The sequence below is a fragment of the Taudactylus pleione genome, unplaced genomic scaffold (genome assembly GCF_031769625.1).
Source record: "Taudactylus pleione unplaced genomic scaffold, aTauple2 ptg000814l, whole genome shotgun sequence".
Classification (NCBI taxonomy): Eukaryota; Metazoa; Chordata; class Amphibia; order Anura; family Myobatrachidae; genus Taudactylus; species Taudactylus pleione.
Genome location: NW_028285216.1, coordinates 1,493,916 through 1,515,767, shown reverse-complemented (window position 1 = coordinate 1,515,767; position 21,852 = coordinate 1,493,916). Strand labels below are relative to the sequence as shown.

General features: G+C 40.3%; 1 protein-coding gene across 3 annotated transcripts in view; it reads left to right on the top strand.

The window, feature by feature from the left end:
- Window positions 1-944: 944 nt before the first annotated feature.
- ETNK2 (ethanolamine kinase 2) overlaps window positions 945-21,852 on the top strand; it is a 75,354-nt gene continuing 54,446 nt past the window's right edge. Inside the window, exons 1-2 of one of the 3 annotated variants that reach the window (XM_088458182.1) lie at window positions 945-1,271; window positions 15,058-15,317. In XM_088458182.1, the coding sequence (XP_088314308.1) occupies window positions 1,125-1,271; window positions 15,058-15,317 (407 nt within the window). In that variant the 5' untranslated portion in view covers window positions 945-1,124. The remainder of the gene's footprint in view (window positions 1,272-15,057; window positions 15,318-21,852) is intronic. The other 2 variants (XM_088458183.1, XM_088458181.1) reach the window with 2 other exon arrangements.

The window sequence follows — 21,852 nt, the reverse complement described above, 5'->3', positions numbered from 1 at the left end:
AAACTTGTAAATATGGACTATTGGGTACTTGAGGACATGCTGAGAGGCTGTGCGTAAAGAAAGTAACACAAGTTATGGTTCTCCCTTCATTTAATAGAAGTTGGATCTATGAAGTTCCTTTCATGTTGGTGTGTTTGACACCTTACCCTCCAACATGACCCGTTCCATTAGGTACAAAACACTCTGCTCCTGGACTTCCCACCTAATGTATGATTGCAGTCACCTGTGTTGAACTAGGTAATTGATGAGACAGGTGTTTCATCACAGGTGTCTGCAATCATAAATTAAGAGAGAAGTCCAGGAACAGAGCATTTTGTACCTAATGGAACGGGTCATGTTGGAGGGTCTGTGACACCAACATTTCCCTACACGAGTTTGACAAACGTTTCACATTACTACTCTGCGCTGTTGGACTACTTGTGCTGTTTGATCCTGCTACTTCTATAAGGCCATTGGCTGCTTTTAATTACATAATACATTTGTCAGGGTAAAATACATGTACATTTGTTAAACAATTGCATCTAATGTTTTCATGTCATTAATATTTTTCAGAAATCCTGTTATTTTCATTTTTTTGCAGTTAAGCGCATTGGAAAGTCTAACAATGTCACATCATAGAAACACTAGGAAACAAATATACAACTTTAACAAAAACACATTTGCACTCGATTAAATCATGTAGATTTTTCTTTCTTGCTTCAAAAATTGTTTTTTATTTATTTGTTGGTTTATTTTGTACTTGTCAGGGAACATATGCAATGCTTTTCTCTTTTCTTTGAACACCCACAAGTTGAGTCACTGTCCATATTTAGATGAAATACCTAAAAACTAGGGAGAGGCCATACATTCTGATTGCTAACGAGTAACAACGGGAACAGCACATAGTGAAGAGCATATTATTTCAGGCAGTACAGTGAGTGTTCAACTCCTGAGTCCAGCTCTTATGACATCAGCCTATAGGAAGGAGGGAGGCCACTAAGTAGGCTGCGCTCTCCTCCTCCTTTACCGTCTCTTTTTTCACGCTCTCTACAGGGAAGGGTGACAGTGGGTGACAAGTCCCGGCCCTCTCCCCCCTCCAGTGGGTATTTCCCACCTGAGGAGGGGGCCGAGGTGTCATAGCACAGATGGGTGAGCAGCAGCAGTGTCACAGTGACAGCACCACGCTGCGCGCTCTCAGCATTTCTGTGGATGAACAGAATGTTATTCCCGGCGCCCTCAGCCTCATCCAGCAGCTGAGACCTGACTGGGACCCCCGTGATGTGCAAACAAAGGTACAGTGACCGGGGGGACAGAGCTTGGTGCACTCACACACTGACATGAAGTGTAGTAATTGCACATATATAACAACGCCGCTAGTATGTGCAGTATATTGAAGGTCTGTTCAACAGGGTATATACTGTGTTACTAGATGAATTATTACACCCTAACAGAGCAGGCCCTTGATGCATGTAGACCCCTGACTAGGACGCACGTTTCATGTACCGCAGCACTACACAGCTTTACTTTTCCGTCACTTGTACCTGGGGTCGGGGTGGTCCGGGGCATTCCCTATAGAGACCAATAAGAAGAAGAAAACTTGTGTGTATACTGTATAAGTATTATTGATATTATGGCACACCGGCCTGCATACTGTACTGCTGTGACATAAAATATTCCACTAATCTAATAGAAGTGTCACAGAGCATGACAGCCGCAGCATGTCCCCTCCCATGTGTCACACACTTCCCAGACCATCCCTCCCCTCAGCTGGGGTTACACCTCCCATCTGTCATCTCCGTCCATTTACACCTCTCCCATCCGACTCCCTTTTACACTTTTTGCCCAATCGTACCATTGGCACCTCCCTCTCCTGAGACATTCATGTATTATATACGCTGCTGCTGACAATGCAACAAGTGTACCCGTGTTGTGTGTGTATGTGACCCACAGCAGGCCAGCCCTGTCTGCCAAATGTACAAATCAGGGAAAGGGGAGTCTCTGATTATTATCGGTAACAAATATGTCTTGTAGCCTCATTTATCAACGAGTTTATCACTCAAAACTAGTGATAAATATCACTTTTTATGATAAATGGTGCTCCAGCCAATCAGCTCCCAACTGTCAACTGTTAAAAAAATGACAGTTGGGAGCTGATTGGCTGGAGCACCATTTATCATACACAGTGATATTTATCAAAAGTTTTGAGTGATAAACTCGTTGATAAATGAGGCTAGTCCCCTAAATATGTGCAAGTAACTAACGTACATCTGTTTTACATATACGTGACGGCAAAATGTACAACAGGTGCAGCTGCATATACTGAGGCATTCCTCTTGGACGGTGCCTCTATAGTGAGCAGTTTCCTAAATGCTAAGTTAAACCACAAGTCTCTCATTAGCTTTGATACTGTACACTATTATATATATAGCAACAGTCACAGCACACCCCAATGGAGGAGTAGAAAGCATTTTCCCTAGGCCACTTCTGCTGCTTTTATTATAAGTGATCAAATTCCATTAACTTACTCCATACCTCCACTTCTAAATTATGTTCTGCATATATACATTTGCTAAGAATATAAAAAGGGTCTAGTCTAGTGCATTGGACGGAATCATAGTAGAATGTGTGTGTGTTTATAAAAATGTTTTTATTAAAAATACACTTGGGGATGATGCAGATTTGAACACAGGTCAGCTCTCAATACACCCACATTGCATGCACTGAACTACATGCGAATAATAACTCATATTCAGAGTTGTACACATCTTTGTGACGCAGGCAATCTTATTCCGTAACTTGTGTTCGTGGCCATCATCATTATCAGGGCGCATTGCACCAGCCTTTTTTCCTTGGTGCCAGACATGCATCTGAGAACAGGCATATTTACACATACGCACAATTCCACAAAGGCTGCACTTCCATCAACCAGCCCTGGACATGCCCTCACTAAACTTTTTCCCCTTCAAATGTTAGTGGAGATGTGAATTAAGCTGGGTACACAGTTAACAATGTGTGTATCCAGCAATGCGACGCCCAACAGGCTGACATTTCGGGTAGCCGGTACACTTTTCATGATCCGGCGCTCGACCACCCGATATATGTCAGGCACCGGCTCCATTCACCTGCCTGGCGTCGTTCATCACATAGACAGATTGACCAGCATGTGCTGCCCACGTGGAAGCACGCAAGGGCCGACGTAGATGGTACACATTTGCCGATGCGCATGATATGTTGGCCCGATCTGCCATATCGGGCGACATTGTCTAATGTGTGTACCCACCTTAAGTTGCACATGACTCTGAATTGCCTGTGTCTTGTTTACAATTCTGCTTCAACCCTTTATTTACAATATGATGTGATTAATGTTATTAATGAATATGTTTAAACATTATGAGGGGTATTCAATATGAAACATTAACTTCACTGTCGAAGTTAACGTTTCATATCAGAGTTTTTTTCTGCGTTAAGGTATGGTGCGCGCTCCCGCTTATCCCCGTATTCAATATAAAATTACCGAAAACGGGAAACTCCGAAGTTGGATTTGCGCAAAGTTACGAATTTTTCCTTAAAGTAATTGTAAGACCCCCCTAAAGTTGTAAAAACATGAGGGAACACTATGGGTACCCCCGTTTTAGCCTTTAATTGAAAGTCGGGGATTTAAATAGCCGCAGCAGGTGTTTTTTTCCCGACATTGAATAAGTGATGCAGAAGAGCACTTAGGTTATTTTTTTCGTTTTTTTAAGTGGTCCCATCAAATTTGGGGTACATGAAAATGGGTACTAGCATATTTTTAAGTCCCTAAAGTAATTTTTAAAAAATTCTGCATTTGTGCACCTGCCGCTATAATTCTATTCTAGAAAACATCTGCCGCATACTTGCAGAATAGCCCTGAACAATTTTTTCCCATTTTTTTTTTTCACCCCAATTTTTAAATTCATTTTTTGGGGTGTCCCTATTTTTTTTTTTTTACTTTTTTTGACACAGTTCTTTTTTAAATGTAATTCCCAGGGGTGCAGGCTATTTTTTTAAGCCTGCACCCCTAAACCCCAATTCTGCTCTTTTTTTCGACATCTATTCAATGGTGAAAAGTTATCCCCGTTTTTTATCAAAGACTTTTCAAAACTGCGTTAAGTCTTTGAAATTGAATACGGTGTAAAAGTCAAACCTGCGATAATGACGTCAAAAGTGCGATATTAACGCAAAAATGATGTTATCGCTCCCATATTGAGTACCCCTCTATATTTATTTAATTAACTGCTAACATTAACAGTGGCAGATTCAGTTGAATAGCTCCATGCATTAATTAGCTCTATGCAGTGTTTAATGCATGGAGCTATTCAATTATTATGCACATTTTCCCCATGCAGTAAACCTATGGTTAACGCACATTAACCCATATGGGTAAATTTACTAAAGTGAGAGTTATTAGAAGTGGAGATGTTGCCCATAGCAACCAATCAGATTCTAGTTATTACTTCATCTAGTTACATGTTAAGTAGAATCTGATTGGCTGCTATGGGCAACATCTCCACTTCTAAACACTCTCACTTTAGTAAATATAACCCGTAGATTCTGCGTTCCTGGAATGTTTGTGTTACCCAGCGCATTAAGTCCCACAGTATGCATTTAACGCAGATTGTTTTGCTAGCAAAAATCAGTATTAAATGCACACTCTGGGCTGAACAATTAGCCACGGGTAAACCTTGCTGCTAATTGAATCTGCCCCATAGTGTAGTTTTAAAAAATGATTTCACTTTGCTATTAATTAATGTAAAAATGTAATAATGAACATTGAAAAAGATATATATATATATTCCACCTGTTTTATAAAATCAACTGATATTAAAACGTATAGCTGTAGTGACTTTTTAGTTACCCCTCCCCCCACAAGCCAAAATACATTTCATTACTATGTTATGTTTTAGTGTTTTCTTTCATAGTACTGTACGTCACTGCTTTATGTTTAGAATGTTAGAGATCAGGGCTTGACAAATTTTTCTAAAATCTAGGAGCCAGGATGAAAGTGTAGACCACCGTGCGCCCCAAAAAATTAGAGGAGTGAGTGAGGAGCACAGCTCTGTATGTTATGCAACTGTTATACACACTATATTAGTCCACAAAATGGTCACAGTTAAATGGATACAGTAAAATGGAGGCTCCCTCACTGCTCCCCTGCTCCACCCCCATCCTCCAGTAATACTAATAATGGACCACATTTCACATAAAACAATGGTGCCAGAAGTACAATAAAAACCCCCTTCCCTCGTAGTCACACCACTATCCCTCTGAAGCCGCTCCACAATCCCTGGCCACGCATAGACCCTATCACCGGAGAGCTCTATGCAGCCGGAGATAGGAGACAGTAGACAGCCGAGACGTACAGGAGGATCAGCGTAGACTGGGACAGACTGCAGGGATCAGAGCAGGCCAGGATGGAGAGGAGTCATCAGCACAGGCCGGGACGGACAGAGGCACAGCAGTCACCGCAGGCGACACTCAGCACATGCACTCCTGTGCATTATGTGAACACCGCAATACTATAGGCACGAATCTCCGCCAGAGCTGATGAGGATCTGCTTCCTCCCCCACTGCAAAATCTAGTAGCCAGGCAGCAAAATCTGGTAGCCAGGCAGCAAAATCTGGTAGCCATGGCGACCTGGCCCCTGGAATTTGTCGAGCCCTGTTATAGATAGTTACTTATCTCCTGTATTATATTTTTTATGTTGTAGATAGTTCCTTATCGTTTGGACTGCTATCCACTTACTGTTTTCTTCTAAAGCTATTGGAAAATACTAAATGGTAGCTGGATAGTGTAAATACAGGAATATAGTTTGAAATAGGTGCAATTTGCACAGCTTCCTATGTAAATGTAAAGTGTGTGCCGCCTTTTGATAGCAATTTGATCAAGCCTTTCCTGAAACTTGTGGAAAAACAGAATTTAAATAGAATGAACACTATCCGACGCACTCTTGAAACTAAAATATGTGTACGGACTAAGGGGTCAATCTTATTAGGTGCGAATTGCGAGTTGCTATTTTCACTTCGAATTCGCATAGTGAATTCATTTTGCAATCCAATTAGCAACTCACACTGAATCAGTCAGACTGAATTCGAAACTTTCCACTCGCACCTCCCTGAGGTTAAAATGTCGGGACACTGTGCTGAACCCCTTGGACACCCCCCTAATGAGTAATTAGGCATTAGGAAGTTTCCAATTAGCTTAATTAGTCCAATAATTACATGTAATTTTTTGGGGTAAAAAAAAAAACCCTCAAATTACCACAAAATTAACTTTTTTTGTTAGTTTAGGCACCCCAAATGTAATTACAATAAATTTTTAGTTGAAAAATAATAGTTTTTAAAAAAATTAAAACATTTTTCAAGGCACCATCAAAGTACCTCAAAATCACCTTTTTCCTACTTTTTTTTGCATTTTTCATTTAATTCGTTTGAGATTAAATGAAAAAAGTTTTTTTTTTAAAAAATAATTTTCTTGCATTTAAAGAAACACCCACAAATCAGCCATTTGACACCATTTAAAAACCTACAGTACCTACAGTACCTTCCTAATGCCCACAAACAGCCTTCTATAAAGTCCTTCTAAAGAAATTATCTATTTTGGGGGGTCCAGGATGGCCTCCCCACATTTTCATGCATTTCTTGCAAATCTCATTTGGCAGTCAATTCGCACCCCTCCGCTGCAAGTATTGCCAGTAGGCATTTTTAATTGGTTTGAAGAATTCTCGGGAGCGCGCTTCGCTGCGAAGTGTGCGAGTTTCAAGAAACAAACTCGCTACTCACTATTCGCACCTAATTGGATTGAGCCCTTAGAATCACATTTAAAAGAAAAGTTTATTAAACAATAAAATACATGCGTCTGATGGTAGGCGTGTACTTACAAACATTAATATATATACATATATAAAACATATAAATGCAATATGCATTAAAATCAATATAAACTTAAAAATACTGCCAGCCAAAAATTTTAAAGATTTTAGGCCCTCATTCAGAGCCGGACGCTATTTGCGGTCGTTCGTTTAAAAACAAGGGGTGGCTATTCAAATGATCCGTACGCACATTGCAGTCTGTTCACACCTCTAAGTCTGAACGAACGAGCAAAACATACGCTCGTTTATTTGTTAAAAACGCCCCCTGGCCGCACGCATCCTACGTCATGTCCGCTATTTATTAGATTAATCGAGTACATCGACCAGCGTATGAACTGCTCGCTATTCTTGTGGTTGGTGTTTGCTACCACAAATTTGCGTGCAGTTCTGGCTATAAAATAACCCAGTGACGTGGTCAATGACGCTGCTGTTTTAAATATACACACCCATAAAACGCCCGCTTTGACCTTTAAGCACGCCTGCGTTCGGATCTCCACTCCCCATTTTCAAGCACCTTCCCCTGTTACCACCCACATACGCCTCATTCTGTCACTCAAAATAGCAGGCACTCGCTATATAGCGTACAAAGGATTTTCGGCCGCACTGACTGGTTCGCGCATGCGTACTAAAAAGCGTACGCATGCGCAGATGTGCAAACATCGCTCGGAACGAGCGTACTGCCGCTAACGAGCGGCTCTGAATGAGGGCCTTAGTCTCTTAAATTTGTAATCCAGTCACAATTTTGTCCAAGGTTGCACTGTTGATATTTAAGACCCTAGTAAATAGCTTCATTTCAAAACAAAATCGTAGATATTAGCCTAGAAATAGTTAATATAGAACAAGACAACAGAAAAATAAACTAAAAGAACCCACCGATGCATTATTTGGCCATGTCTCAGATGTTTGGGTGCATTGTATGTAACTTTTTAGTCCAATGGTGCACAGTTCCACCCCTGGGTTCAATGCAGTATTTTTAATTGAGCCAGTCTACTTGCGGACACTGGTGTTTCTGGAACAATTTACTTTGCAAATTATTTATTATGTTTAATAACTAATTATATTACTGTGCACATTATCTTTTGGATTCATGGCCGGACTGGTCATATGGCAATTCATGCAAATATGATAAAGGTCGATGGCCTAATAGCCTGGTCCGGCCGTATGGAGGCTTGTCAGTGCAGCTCCGTATCTCGTCACCCTGCTCTGCCGGTAGTCTTTTTGTAATTCGCGGACGCAACGTGACGTCATGATGTATTTTCAGGCAGCGCTTACTGGAGGAGTCGCTGGGAGACGGGATATAACACATGGCCATGCCGGCCGCGTGACTCTTGACACTCCCCTGTGACTCATAACCACACCCCCTTTTTATGTGCGTGTGCTCCACGTACCATTCCCGATTGTTAGCACCAGTCCATCCATGATGGAAAGCATAACTAGGAAAGGAAATATTTTACCTCGTGTTGCATTGTCATGCATTTTACAATGTACAATTGTAGCCATCTTAATAAAACTGCCTTTGCATGCCAAAATGATTCAGATTTGTAAATTTGTGGCATATTTCGGAATAATCAAAAGTGGTGTGTTCACATTTGTGGCCAGATTTATGTTATAACCTTATAGTTTAAACTAAATGTTTGCAATATTTATCTAAACAGATTTCATAATAAAGTAAAATGCACAGTTTTAAATAAAAAAAGATAGCCTTACCAGAGATTGCAAATGATAGGATTTCTTATAACATGGAGCCGACATTCTCATTTTCCATGAATGGTTCTGGAATAGACACAGACCCCAGAAATACCAGAGACACAACAAAAAGCCACTTGCTTGGTGATTCCTTTTTCATTCCAGCACTTAAAACCTGTACATCACATATAAAATTAATCAGTTTATCTGAACAGAGCAGTCCCAGCTAGAAGAAGATTGTAATCAATCGTTGCAGCCTTCAATACTGGAATGGAGCTCCACATGATTCTTTAGGGAAATGTCTAGATCCAGAACAACTCTTTGATAGATATACACACCAAGCAGGCAACCCTATGCATTTCTTCATTAGGACCTCTTTAGGACAATTTCTATAGAATGGGAATCTAACCAATTTTCTTAGTCCCTTTCTTTGTGTCTAAAATAAATATTAAGGGATGATTACAAATATTATTTGATTGTGCTATTTAGTCTGAATGCAGAGCTCATAATGTAATACAATTGCATTATTTGTAATCCCTTTATCTCTTCCCAGAGGTTTATCAAATACATTGGCAATACTTCCGATATTACTGGGGCACAGTATTATATTATATCACTAGCTGGAGTACCCGGCGTTGCCCGGGATTTTAAGAATGTTTGTTTACACATCATCCTCCAACAAACCTCTCCTTAGGCAGGCCTTCCAAAAAGTGTGACAAACTTCCCCATCCACAGTCCTAAGGTCTTTGAAGACCTAAGAGCTTCTGTTGCTCTGATACCAGGATGACTGTGTACGTCCTGGTTGCTGGATCGCACTATGAAATGCACAGCAACTACTTCCAGTTCCTTGTGCAGCTGTTTCCGGCATTCAGGGTCTCCACGGTGTATAAGATTCATCCAATTGGTTTTACCCTTCAGGGGCTGACAAAGGAATGAACGGGAAGTAGCCTCTGTGCGTTCCATAGTGCGGTCTAGCAGCCAAGAAGGTAGACAAAAAAGTTTGGTCGCCACTGTTGACACCATCTAGTTGTGTAAGCTGATGCATGAGCGAGTATAAATAAAAATTTGTGCTGCAGTGCTGCGTTTTTGCATCCCAGTATAGTTGCCATCTTTATGGGCCTGACTGTAAATCAGATGGATCTCTCCTCACGGATGCAGATATCAATTTTGACCATATTCAGACTCATAATAAGCCTGGCTTAATATCAATAGTGGTTCCTCAGTGCAGGTTTGTTGACTGTGTCGGCAGTGCAAGGGTGTTCTCAATGCAGGGGGCCGGTGGTGTCGGCAGAGCGGGGGTGCCAGCGGTGTCCTCAGTGCATGTGTGCTGACAGTGTCGGCAGTGCAGGGGTGCTGGTGGTGTTCTCAGTGTGGGAGTGCCGGCAGTGTCGGCAGTGTGGGGGTAGCTAAGGGTGTCCTGAGTATGTGGGGCAGCATTGCAGGGGTGCCGGCAGTGTCGGCAGCGGTGGTGTCGGCGGCGGGGGATTCTGCCACTGGAGGTGCCAGCGGTGTCGGCAGCGGGGGGTGCGGCGGTGTCAGGCAGCAAGGGATGGCGGGCGCCATCTTCTTTTGCTTCCTGTGTGCATATTAAATGGGCTTAACGGTGATTGGCTGAGAGCCGTGACAGACGGCTCTCTCAGCCAATCAGCGTTAAGCCCGCTCAACAGCGGCATCGGGAGGTTTTGCCTCGGGTAAGGGATCCGGGGCAGGCAGGGAGATCCGAGCTTGGCTCGCATCGCCCCGGATCACCGAACCCGCTCATCCCTAATAAATTCATACAGCATTTAAAAGGTACTGTAAACTCCATGCGAGAGCCATAGTAAATGATGTTCAGAGACTTAGATTATATGCTACAGAATAAAATTCTGTAATTCCTTAGTATGTAGCAAAATGCATGTTATAAAATCAAATTATGAAATGAAACAAAAATAAAATTTTTATATTTTTATTATTGACCTTGCAGATGACCCAAGAAGAATGGTGTCCCAATAAACCAAACAGGACAATACTTTTATTCTTCTTTGGTGTTTTAGGTGTAGTAGAAGCATGAGAGAGCTTGGCTTGTAAACTGTGGGCTAAATCCTTTTCTAATCCGGACCTGACCTGTAGAGGGCGAATGCTATGCAAAAATTGTGTTTTTTAATGAATTAAAAATTAACAGTAATTAATTTCGATTTCAAAATCTTTTAGTTGCCTCTGCCGTGTTTTGATACGCTCTTATGTTAGATTTCACGATCTTGGCTTGTAACTGTGGATTTGTATAGAAAGACAGAAGGACAAATTTTCATTTTTATATAGTAGATTGGCCATGATCAGATCAGAAAATGTCCTAAATATAGCAGAACGTGGGCAAAGAGTTGGCACACACAACTACCTGTTTATAGCCTGCAGAGAGGGATAACATAAAACACTGTCTATATGTTCCCTTCTGACTGACCATATTCAGTAGCTATCCATTTATAGAAGGGAAGCTCCCCTAACCTGCGTTGGGATGCTTGCTGCAGAACCCTAGTGCATGTGTAGGGCCATTTTACTTTATGTCATGTCTTGAAGCACCTGGATTTAGCAAATCAAAGCCTTGCACATGCTCTCTCCTGTTGTATAACAATAACCAGCTCATAAGACTACCAAAATCTCAGCGCAGAACTAGAGAAGAGATGGCCCATCTCCCTTACAGGATATGGGTCTCATTTACATATGAAATGTGCTCATTTTAAATGCCTTCAGAAAAGGAGAACCATACATTTATGTAATAATTTCAAATGCACCATCGTATAAATGAGAAGTACTTCTCGCTCACCTTCCTAGAATGTATAGTGTGAGTAGCCATATCATGCTATGAGAGCGCTTTGATTTATCAGGAATAGGTAAACTTGTAAGAACCGGAGTAAAAATAAGCAGGAGGCAGATGGGACAAAACACATTTTATACACTTTATGTAAAACCCTTCAAATGGCTAAATCTATACCATAATGGCTCAAGAATGTAAGGTTGGCTGTTCTTAAATAGACCAATGTGCCCATCCCAACAGCAATGAAAATCTATTAAATTAAATTTAAGTCACTATCAAACATGCAAATAACACTTAAATATACAGTATATCCAACCCATATGCTAATGTAATAGATATGTATGTATACTTGCCCAAATAGACCAAAAGCTGTTATTTCAGCAAATGATTCTGATAATATATTTAAATTGCATAAATCATTATTTGTTTTAATTATTTGTCAGTGATATATTTACAAATGTAACCTTCAATAGAGGAACTGTGCTCAGTCAGCTGCCTCTGCATGTGGAGACAGCTGTGATTATACTACAGTATTTATTACATTGCACATTTTTGCAACTTTATTAAGGGATCCTTTTGAAATGCATTAATGCATTGACAAATATTGCAGAAGGCTAAAGTTATCCAATAGTGAAAAAGATTACTCAATTTCATACGCAATTTACCATCAATAATAATCTATTTGTTATACTCCCTGTTTTACCCCAGGTGTCCTGAACTCTGGAAAATATAAGTATTTCAAAGTGTAAAATATGAAATGGAAAGTATGCAAATAAAAAAAGTTGTTGATTTATAAATAGAGGAGTTTGGTTAAATTATTACAGACTAGTGAGTATTAACTAACATGTTTAACAAAAACACGATGCTGAAGGCGGTGCAGAGTCCAACATCAACATTCCTGCAGCTGAACTTCTGGTCATTGCCATGATGTCAGAGAATGCCCTGATACAGTGGAATTCAAATCTAAGCTTTGTAATTTGGTTACTGGCATTACTGGCATTTTCTTTACTCTTAAATTCACAGTGGCACTGTAATAAGTCATGCTTAGCATTAATACAGTTGTCTATCTAAGTAATTTCTTTTCGAAACTTACTATTGTTTTTACTTTTATTATTTAATATTTTTATTTCTAAGTTTCATAATAATTAGCATTTTCATGTATTAAAGGGGACTTTCATGTTTGGTTTTATACTACCTCTTCATTCCACTAGAGCTGTATTGATGGAGCCTGTACCGACTGCTACTCATCATTTGCACAATTCATCTTTCCCCAATACTGTCATATTATTGAGAAAGTCTGTTGGTGATTTGGATGCGTAAATAATGTGTTTTCTCACCAGCAAATTATAATAAAGCAGACTTCTCCTTCGTTTAGTTCACCGAATGCCAAAATCAGGAGATATCTGAGATATCTCCTCTATTAGGCAAACTAAAGCAGGATATTGCAGTCTTCATTGCTTGCAATTACTCGCAATGGGGACTGCGGTATGAAGCACTTTACCAAGCTCCTTAAGATAGCTGGTACATCTTTGCAATTATTCCTGAGAGGGATCCCTTTAATCTAACCATTGCTTGCGCATGCGCAGCACGTTGGTCGCACATGAGTACTAGCTCAGCCTGGTCCAAACCCAGACATAAAGTGATGGTAACTTTTGGGGGTAAAGAAAAATAAAAAGACCCTTAGGGCAGGATGCATTAAGTATGGCACTTTGTATGCAATGCATTCCGTCACTCATCGCATATGTGCCAGTGTTAATAATTAACGACGGCGTTCATGAAGAAAATTGCAAAGGACAGCTCTCTCGATAAGAGCTGTCGTTTGCGAGTGAGGGATCTCCAGGTTTATGACCCAGAAATGCCTCTGAGTATGCGCAGAACGAAGCGCACACTGCGTGGGTGCTGCGAGGGATCCGATTGAATCCCTCTCACAGATACTTTGCGGAAAGAAGCCCATAGGTTTCTATTAGGTAATACCATCTAAAGATAGCGTTACTCATCAGGCCCAAGCTGCGGAATGCTTTGCTTTCTGAAGCTTGGTACATATCAGAAATGTGGTCAATCCCCAGAAAACTGCATTTTTGGAGGTTTGACAGCATTATTGATGATAGTGTATCCCGCCCTATGTCTTGTACAATAGGAGCAGATACACATTGATGATAACAGTTGCAAGCACTAGCTAACCAATGATAGGTGCTATTTTGTATTGATTGTGCATTTATTATGATTTTGTTAGCCTATTTTAGAATTATTTTTTTGTATTTGTTGTATTTGTACATGAGAATTACAGATATACTTGCTGTATTGGAGAGGTTTGGTTATTTTATTCACACCTAATAGTAAATGTGTATTTAAATTTAAAAACAAATGTTTTAGAACATGGTTATAAGTTATGTTTACAAATGCCTGACATATACCGGACGCGTATGTTACTAATGGTACAGCCTTCCATGCATCTTACAACTTCGGTTATACCTGTTATGCTCATCCACCTACATTCAATAAAAAGGCTACGGAAGGTATGTAGACTAGCGTAACTTTAGCTTCCCCTTTAAATAGAATTAATAGTACAGACTAGTACTACAATTTTAAGATTCATGGCATGTCTTGCGCCCACAATACCCACAAGTAGTCAATCACTTGGTGGTATACTGTACAACTTATAATTACTTTGTATAGTAATACTGTAGGCATTGGTAAATTAAAACTGCCCCTGGGCTGCCAAGGCACCATTCCACATATCTTTTACAGTCTAATAATACACACTTCTATTCCATCTACTGCAGACCACTTCTGAATGTAAAGCATGGAATTCCTCAAATCCTTTGGAATATACAGACACATCTCTTACCCCAATCTTCTTCATGTTTATAAATTCACCAGTGAGCTTGAATTGGGAGTTTATAAGCTTGCTTGCAAATCTACTCCTCATGCTGTTTCCTCAAACAGCCTTATTATAAATTATCAGTGGATGTACAGGCACACACAATAAACAAACTAAACAGAATTAAGTGTTTGCTGGTTTTGTGCATATTATACACAGTCTATTCATGAGTATGAAAAAGGCTTTTCATCCCTGGCATAGTAGCCCCTTAAACAGGAAAGAAAGGTCAAACGACCATTAAAAAAATATATTTGGTATTTCTCCAGAATGTCTGTACACACTGTCCCAAACTAAAAGCTCACTCATGTTTTGTTCATAGTACCCCAGGTACTTGTTAATATATAATTCTCCTGAGGGTGGGACTGATGAAGCCAATCAGCTCTCAGTGTTGTAGGGAGTACTCTGTCATAAAGAATGGAGGAGATAATGCCATGGAGATAAAGACCAGAAAATTACTTACACAGTGTAAGGCATGAAAATTAAACTGTGCCATATACATGGGTCACAAACTGCTCTCAGTATAAGACATTTTATGGTGTAGATTGAAAACAAAAAGTCTCATCTAGTTACACAGAAAATACATATTTATCAAATGCAATTATATCTATACACCCAGCTCTGCACATGCATTTTTTTATGTAATGTGGTAATAACAAGTAAAATGGAATGTGCTTTACATTTTAAAGCTCCAATAGACATACATTAGCCTTTTAGAATTTCGGATGTGACCCAAAGATCCACTCAGATGGGCAACATGTACTGGTAGAAAACTTCTTAATACAATTATTGATAACTGAACATATGTATCACTTTCTTTCATAATTGTGCAGTTGTTCACTGATGGCATCACCAACAAGTTGCTGGCCTGCTACGTGGATACATCGATGACAGACGCAGTACTAGTGCGCATCTATGGCAAGCGGACTGAGCTGTTTGTGGATCGTGAGGACGAAGTGACAAGCTTCCAATTGCTGCGCACTCATGGTTGTGCTCCTGAGCTATACTGTACTTTTCAAAATGGCCTCTGCTATCAGTTCATGCGTGGCTTAGCACTTGGACCAGAACACGTGCGCCAACCTCATATATTACGGTAACATGTGATGTCAGGGCAGCAGGCAGAGGGTTATTTTGAATAACATAGACTGTATCAAAGCAAAATGGGTTTGAAAGGTTGTGACAATGAAGCAATAGTTTCACATAGTCTCTCTCATAGGTCTCAGTTAGAGTTACAACTCCAGCTAAAGGGAGCAAGTTTGACCTATGACAAATCTTGCAATAGAAGGGGTACAAATGTAATTCTATTTTTATATAGTCAGATTTTGCATTTAATCAGGGCTGTATAAACTCATGGCCGGGCCCCTAGGCTTCAGGTATTTTGGGCCCCCTCCAGCACAGCCTGACGCTGCTACGGTAGGCATTAAAAAGCAGTTCATAGCCCTATATCCATTTTGAAGAATTCTATTCACAACTTTTTTTAGTATTTTATTGCGCTAGTAGAACTTTTTCAGGAAAGCACATTCTAGGGTATGGTAATATTTTGAAGTGAATAAAATTTTTATTTATTAAAAAAATATATAATTTATGGATAATTATTTTAATATAAGAGACAATTTGTTTCAGTGCAATAAGGAAGCAGGTTATTATGTTATTAATAGAGTTTATATAAGAGAATCAATTTGTTATAATTTATGCGGGGGTACTAATACAAAATAAAAAGAAAAGAAAATAGGAGTTGGAACAAAATTCTTATATGTTTGTTTGGGGGATCCTTGCTCCACACTCTGTGGTGGGTCTCTAGTGGGTGGCCGGAATCCCCACAAGTCCTGCGGAATCTCCTGTCCCTGTGTGTTCTGAGGTCAGGAAGAGAGAGAACTTCCTCCAGGTAGCGGTGACAGCAGCTGTGATGGCGGCGGCCACGTGTCCTCTCATGGAGGTGTAACAACCCTGACGGTAGCTATTGGTCCACAGTCTCCCCCCCTTCCCCATTGTCTCAAAACAAACCTCAGCTGACTACGAGTGTGCCTTACTACTTCTCTTGCAAGGCCCCTAGGCTTAAGCCTAGTCAGCCTTATGAATAAGACAGCCCTGCATTTAATATACAAATACTGAGCAGCTTTACTTTTACAGTACGATTTAGGACAGGCCTTATATCCAACTCTAGACCAAACTTGCACATTTTAAGTTTGCCACCATGCAGCACAAAATGGTTTTGCAAGATGCAATTGCTGGATTTACTTCTAACTCTAAATGAGGCATGAGGCCTATTATTCATAAATTGTTATTATAGCATTAGTAGCATCTATTTATAAGGCACCACACAGACTAATGATTCAGACAAGGTAGACTTAAGCTGCCCATCCACTAGGCGATTAAATTGAGCAATTGAACGATAATGACATCGTTATCGTTCACTAAAATGTCTAAAACGACCAGCGATGAACGCTCCCACTGGTTGAGCATGTTTGCAGATGATTGATGAGCTTGCAGGCTCATCACAGACTGACAAACGACTGCACGATTACAATGTCGTAATCGTGCAGTTGTTTTCAGCTCGTCTAGTGATTGGGCAGCATTAGTAACAAGGTTAAAGGGCAACATATACTGTGTATATATATATATATATATATGTATATATATATATATATTTATATATCTCAAGGTACAATGGTGGCACTCATAGGACATGAAACATAGATGAAGCACTAGGTCATCTTATTTCCAATGTTTCAATCTCTTTATTTTGAGATTTTCCTCAGGGTCCCTGAAGAAATAAGCTGACTTAGTGCTTCATCTGTGTTTCAAGTCCTATGAGTGCCGCCGTTGTACCTTGATATTGTCAGAGTGAGCTTCTTACCCGGGGAGGGCACCAAGGAAAGTAAACTTTCTCTATTGGATTATAAGGTTTGCCGGTCAATTGGATTGATATTTATATATATAATGTATATATAGCTGTATATATATATATATATATATATCGTATATACTCGAGTATAAGCCGAGTTTTTCAGCACATTTTTTGTGCTGAAAAAGTACCCCCTCGGCTTATACTCGAGTGGAGTGTGTAGCGCTGACCGGACGGACACACACAAACACACAACCGCCGGAGCTGGCAGCTGTGTGTTTGTTGTAATCAGCAGCCGCTGAGAGTCTGTCAGACTCTCAGCAGCTGCTGCTGCTCCCACTGCGGGAGCCATCTTCCGGCTCCCGCAGTGGGTAATGACGTCTCTCCCATGCAAAGCGGCCAGAGGCGCTGTTTGTGGCGGGACCAGGAGCGGGGGTTTCAGGCAAGTGTTTATTTTTAAATTTTTATTACGTCTCTCTACTGGGGGGGGGGGACTACTGGGGGCACTACCAGGGGGGATTACTACAGGGTGCACTACCAGGGGGCGATTACTACAGGGGGCACTACCAGGGGGGGATTACTACAGGGGGCACTAAAAGCGGGGATTACCACTGGGGGAACTACCAGGGGGGGATTACTACTGGGGGCACTAAAAGGGGGGATTACCACTGGGGGCACTACCAGGGGGGGAATACTACTGGGGGCACTGAAAGTGGGGATTATCACTGGGGGCACTACCAGGGGGGATTACTACTGGGGGCACAACCAGGAGGAATTACTACTGGGGGCACTACCAGCTGCTGCATTTCCCACCCTTGGCTTATACTCGAGTCAATAAGTTTTCCCAATTTTTTGTGGTAAAAGTAGGTACCTCGGCTTATATTCGGGTCGACTTATACTCAAGTATATACGGTATATACAGTCAGGTCCATAAATATTGGGACATTGACAGAATTTTCAGATTTTGGCCTCTATTCACCACCACAATGGTTTTGAAATGAAACAAACAAGATGTGCTTTAACTGCAGACTTTCAGATTTAATTTGAGGGTAATTACATGCAAATCGGGTGAATGTTGTAGGAATTACAACAGTTTCAATATATTCCTCCCACTTTTTAAGGGGCCAAAAGTAATGGGACTATCAACTCAAAAGCTATTTCATGGACAGGTGTGGGCTATTCTCTCGTTATTTCATTATCAATTTAGCAGGTGGTCTGGAGTTGATTCTAGGTGTGACATTTGCATTTGGAATCAGTTGCTGTCAACTCTCAATATGAGATCCAAAGAGCTGCAAAATCAAAACAAACCCATCAGAGAGATAGCAAAAACATTAGGTGTGGCCAAATCAACTGTTTGGAACATTCTTAAAAAGAAAGAACGCACCGGAAAGCTCAGCAACACCAAAAGACCCGGAAGACCATGGAAAACAACTGTGGTGGATGACAAAATAATTATTTCCCTGGTGAAGAAAAACCCCTTCACAACAGTTGGCCAAATCAAGAACACTCTCCAGGAGGTAGATGTATATGTGTCAAAGTCAACAATCAAGAGAAGACTTCACAAGAGTGAATATAGAGGGTTCACCACAAGATGCAAGCCATTGGTGAGCCACAAAAACAGGAAGACCAGATTAGAGTTTTCCAAACAACATCTAAAAAAGCCATTACAGTTCTGGAACAACATCCTATTGACAGATGAGACAAAGATCAACTTGTACCAGAGTGATGGGAAGAGAAGAGAAGGAAAGGAACTGCTCATGATCCAAAACATACCACCTCATCAGTGAAGCATGGTGGTGGTAGTGTCATGGCGTGGGCATGTATGGCTGCCAATGGAACTGGTTCCCTTGTATTTATTGATGATGTGACTGCTGGCAAAAGCAGCAGAATGAATTCTGAAGTGTTTTGGGCAATATTATATGCTCATATTCAGTCAAATGCTTCAGAACTCATTGGACAGCGCTTCACAGTGCAGACGGACAATGACCCGAAGCATACTGCAAAAGCAACCAAAGAGTTTTTTAAGGCTAAAAAGTGGAATGTTATGCAATGGCCAAGTCAATCCCCTGACCTGAATCCGATTGACCATGCATTTCACTTGATGAAGACAAAACTGAAGGGAAAATGCCCCAAGAACAATCAGGAACTGACGACATTTGCAGTAGAGGCCTAGCAGAGCATCACCAGGGATGAAACCCAGCGTCTGGTGATGTCTATGCGTTCCAGACTTCAGGCTGTAATTGCCTGCAAAGGATTTGCAACAAAGTATTAAAAAGTGAAAGTTAGATTTAGGATTGTTTAGTTTGTCCCATTACTTTTGGCCCCTTAAAAAGTGGGAGGCACATATAGAAACCGTTCACCTGATTTGGATGTAATTACCCTCAAATTAAATCTGAAAGTCTGCAGTTAAATCACATCTTGTTTGTTTCATTTCAAAGCCATTGTGGTGATGAATAGAGGACAAAATATGAAAATTCTGTCAATGTCCCAATATTTATGGACCTGACTGTATATAACTAGTAGTGTTTTAGTTTTATTCTAATTAATGTTGATATATCATTAATTCAAATGTACCCAATAGTGACACATTATTAAAATAATGTTTCCATATAAAAACTTTTTACAATACAAATTATTATATATGCACCAAATAGCTGTAGATCTGACACCACTTTTTCTGTTTGATGGAATGTTGACACTTTTTGTACTGTCCTAGATAGAACAAAAGCTTGTACCAAATGTGGCTCTATAGTTTTGTGGAAACAGATTTCAAGCACCCAACGTGTTTTGTCATTGTCACCATCATCAGGGGTGGTGCAAGATAGGGAATATGGTAACCTGCAATTTTTTTTTAACGTATATATTAATAACACACCATACAGCAGATAATCACTGGTGGTTAAAGTGTGAGACTACTTCCAGCTCTTTTTTAACAGAGTATTACAATATATATCATGCAGTATAATTGGTTTTTAAACAGAGTGCAAATCCCCAGTATGCAAGTCAGCAAAAAGTAAACAGATGTGTCCTCTTACATCCTTGCCGATCGCGCTACAAGTATGCGCACTCATTGCGCCATGCGATTACCCGCAGCAGCGTACAATATGGTACGCTATGTCACGCGCTGTGATTGCACCATGCAATCTATGGAGTCGCGAGTGTGAACGCAGTGCGCGTGTCCGCTGGCGGGCGCATGCCTAGCACCATGTGTGGCACGATTTTCCACGTACGCAGCAAAGATGCAAGAGGTCATTTCTGTATATGTATATATATATATATATATCGAAATAACGGTTCTTGATAAAAGTCGTTTGACTGAAACGTTGAACTTGACCTGGGGAGTCTGGAGTCTTCTTTACAAGTCCTGCGAGTGCCGCTGTTTTTTGCATGTATATATATATATTATATTATTATATAAATATAATACTTCTAAAGCGAAAGGGTAGTAGTTAAATTAGGGGGTGGACTGGTAGGCTTTGGAACCCTCCCCGGCAATGGCCGCCACAAATGCGTGGTCAGTAGATTGCAGAGATGGGATCTTTTCAGAAACCCTGTCCCTGCATGTGCTATTTGATTTGAGTGGTTTTGTCACATTCTGCTATGCGATTTTGGGCTCTAATATCGTTACCAGATTGCATTGAGAATGTGATTATTGTTAAATAGGTCCCAAAATGAGCAACGGTGGTTCAATGATATCTGAGGCCTGAACTGAAAAACACATGTGGGCTATTGCTCCTATTACAGTATAGGAGATTCCTAATTGTCAATAATAATGACAATATGAAATGTGCTTTGATACCCATGCAAATGAAATGTTATTCTTAGTTTAACTTAAAATTGCATTACCACCTAGGTAAAAAAGTTGAGTAATATGCCTAGCTGGAGCCAGGGGCTCCTTAGCATCATCTAGGGGGAGGGGCATCTTTGTAAAAATGTTTACAGTACAAAGCCTTAATGTCATGAATGCATGCAGTCAGAAACACAGTGAACCTTATTTACAAAGCTCACTGGATGTCTGCGTCAAACTGTCTTTTTGTGGGAGACGCTATAGAAAGTGCATGAAAGAGCCAATATTAGCAATAAATTGTATTAATGCATTAAACTGTACCAAGCTAGTCTGATCAATTTGCAGCATATTCATGATAACATAAGGAGTAATTTATACATAGTATTGTGATTACATGGAATGGATAAAGAAATAAAAGATTTCCATGTACCGTCATTGCTACTTGGTGGTTTCAGCAGCTATGAACCACATGTGACTGTACTTGATAATTGAACAAGTGACATGCTTGCATTAGTATATGGCAAAAACTAATCTGTATATAATAAGAAGTAGAAAGCAGAGTTAAAGTGATGATTATGAGCAGCTTCAGAACTAAAAGTAAAAAATTGGGTACAAATCACAGTCAGCAATGTAAAGCGTGAATGTTTTGTATACACAAAATATCGTCACCTAAAGGTGGACTGTTGAGTTTGGAAATAGAGAATAAGCTGAAGAGGATACTCTCTAATAAAGAAGACAACACTTCAGATATAAAGGCTGCCTTTAACGCCAGTGTGGTCGGTTCATCAAAGCATGCATGGTGTATCAATGTCAGAGCAACACGTCATTGACCAATGTCAGGTTGAATTACTATAGCATATGAACTAGGATGAAAAAATACCAGTAAATAATGCACTCTATGTACCTTGTTTTGAAAGCAACATGTGGTCAGGAAAGAAATGCACAAAGTGAAGCAACAACATAACATTTAAGGTTGATAGCAGCATCATCACAAAG